The following is a 2,500-nucleotide window of genomic DNA, read 5'->3' as shown; positions in this document are numbered from 1 at the left end:
TACTCAGGCATGACAGCTTCTACGGAAGAACTTTGAATAAAAATGACGCTGAATATGAAGAAAATCATTATGAATTGCTCTGCTCTTCCTGTTTCAACCACGTGCACGAGTTTCAGCTTAATTAATAGTCAGTGAATGTGTAACTTGAGCCCGCTAAAAAAGTCGCTAAAATGATAAAAAACATCCCAATTTTTGAATGGCACTTATGAGCCACCGTAGATCCTAGGTTTTTCCCGTTGAATTTTTGGCCCAGGCGCGATATAAATGTTAATCAACGGAAAGACATTCGGTCACTTACTAGTCACGAAGGTAAGATTAAGCATCATGCTGACAAATATATAATTTTTGGTATTATAAAGTGCGTGAAGGAGAGTTTTGTGAACCATAAGCACTTAAAGTGTCCCCAAAAGTGCACCCAAACTTAAATATGTTTCATTCCTAATATAAATCTCCCCACCCAAAGCAAACAAATTTCACCACTGTTACCCAGAATTTCGCTTTTTCAGTACCGTTATTTGCAGAACTGGCAGTAATTTGGACCAAAGACCGCGATGCTAGAGGCATCGGTCATTTCTCTATTTTACGTCACAGACTGCTTTGCATTCCTATTTTCATACAAATTTTGCACTTCAAAGCAGTTTGTGACATAATTTGGGAATGGATCCATTCCTCTCACATCACGGTCGTTGGTCCAAATGACTTCTAGTTTAGATAACTTTTCGCATCTTGCCCGGCAGATAAAAAGCGAAATTTGTGGCACTAGTATCATGAAGTAATGCGCTGTAGTGCGAGTCAGGCAACGCTTATCTACACTGTGCGTCATTTGAAATACACTGTACATGTACGTGTACTGAGCCTGTCTATCACATGCGTTCACATGGCCAAAGACATACATACTCCGACCAGCCTCAACAGTTTCTGCAGTGAAAAACAAAATTTTCTTCTTTGTTGAACAGAGGAATCAAAGTTTTCAGCTAAGACATACCTTTAACTCATAAGTGTAATCCGATTGATTGACTGAGTAGATGTGGCTAGCCAACGGATTTAAGTCGAACACATAACCAGCATCTAAGTCTTGTACCGTGCAGTTTCGTCCAGTATTTACACCAAGAGAACAGGCAGCAGCTATGTGCATGAAATAACAGAACATAAAATTATCAAAACTAAATGTACTGCAATGCCCAACGCACCTACAGTACACATGTTTCATTATCAAATCAAAACAAGCACAAGAAAAAAAGAAGCACAACAAAAGGCTATGCCAATGGTGCATTTTTTTCGCACTTATGTCTAGGTTTGCACGCAGCTGCAATTTTTGATTTTTTTTCGAAAAAATCGTAAAAGGCTGAAAAGAAAACAAGTCCTCAACGAGCACTCACGATTTTTGCAAAAATAGTAAATTTTGCGAAAAATTGCAAAAATCATAAAAGGTGAAAAGAAGATGGGAAGTTCCCAACTAGGACTCGCGATTTCTGAGATTTTTGCAAAAATTGCTAATTTTGCGAAAAAGGTGAAAAGGTCCCCAACTAGGAGGAGCGGTTTTAGCAATTTTGTGCGCAATTTCTTAAAAGCTGAAAAGATGAATAACGCATACATGTTCGGGAATATATCTATTTTCGGACTATTCTAGGCCCTGGGTTAGATCCCAATTTATTTCAGACCTGAGACCAAGTGACCCGGCTTGACCTCTGCTCATGCTCAGAGGCTCTGGTTCTCAAACTATAAGAAATGCTCTTTTGGGACCTATTGTCAGCAAATTCTTTTACGGATGTTAGATAACCAGAATCGAAGGGAGTGCATTTTAAATACTCTGAAAGGTGGGGGAGCTGCCTACAGTATAAATAATAGCTTTGCATTATGAAAAATATTATCAGGACTCAACTTGTTTGTCTTACTGTATGCCATTTTTTCAATACATGTATTCATATTATAGACAACCTGCGATTTGCACACTGGAAGAGAGGATGGAGATAAAGGAACTACTGTATTCCCTGCCTGTCACATAATTTGGAAATAGCTTACAAACTGCAGAAAGATCCTGAGACACTTCATTGTCACTCATGTACATCTACATGTATTATTTTTTTCATTGTACTGAAATCCAAAAGAAAAACTGTACCTGATTTCCAGAGAAACTCGTAGTTACAGTCATCTGCAGAACGTGCAACTAGAACAGGGGGACTCTCCAAATCTCCAGGTTGACACACAAACGTGATGGTTGACTGCCTTTTAATGCTCTTTCCCGTGTTATCCTTTTTGCACTCAGAGCCTTCATTATACAGCAGTTTAATGGAGTTGTCTTGATTCAAAGAAGGAGGTAAATTGTAACTCCCCAAACTAATAACCTCTTTTGTTTTCGTTTCAATCATGCAAATGGCTGCAGCTCTATCGCATCCTTTTGTTTCCTCTTGTAGAGTTAGTTGCCCACAGACATTGATAAAAATCTTTTTTTCAGAGCTACTGCTTTCTCCGTCCAAAGCAATCCAATTTAGCTCCTTTC

At 38.7% G+C, this 2,500-nt stretch overlaps 1 protein-coding gene across 1 annotated transcript in view; it reads right to left on the bottom strand.

Moving 5' to 3' along the window:
- Nucleotides 1-2,500, bottom strand: part of LOC137996756 (cation-independent mannose-6-phosphate receptor-like) — a 92,630-nt gene that overhangs the window by 78,317 nt on the left and 11,813 nt on the right. The window contains exons 6-7 of the mRNA XM_068842322.1: nucleotides 2,120-2,500; nucleotides 986-1,125 (exon numbers count right to left, since the gene is read on the bottom strand). The exon at nucleotides 2,120-2,500 is cut by the window's right edge and continues 345 nt beyond it. Coding sequence (XP_068698423.1) covers nucleotides 986-1,125; nucleotides 2,120-2,500 — 521 coding nt within the window. The remainder of the gene's footprint in view (nucleotides 1-985; nucleotides 1,126-2,119) is intronic.

This window comes from Montipora foliosa, chromosome 3, assembly GCF_036669935.1.
Source record: "Montipora foliosa isolate CH-2021 chromosome 3, ASM3666993v2, whole genome shotgun sequence".
Taxonomy (NCBI): Eukaryota; Metazoa; Cnidaria; class Anthozoa; order Scleractinia; family Acroporidae; genus Montipora; species Montipora foliosa.
Note: the sequence above shows the minus strand (reverse complement) of the source record. Positions and strands in the feature narration are given on the sequence as shown.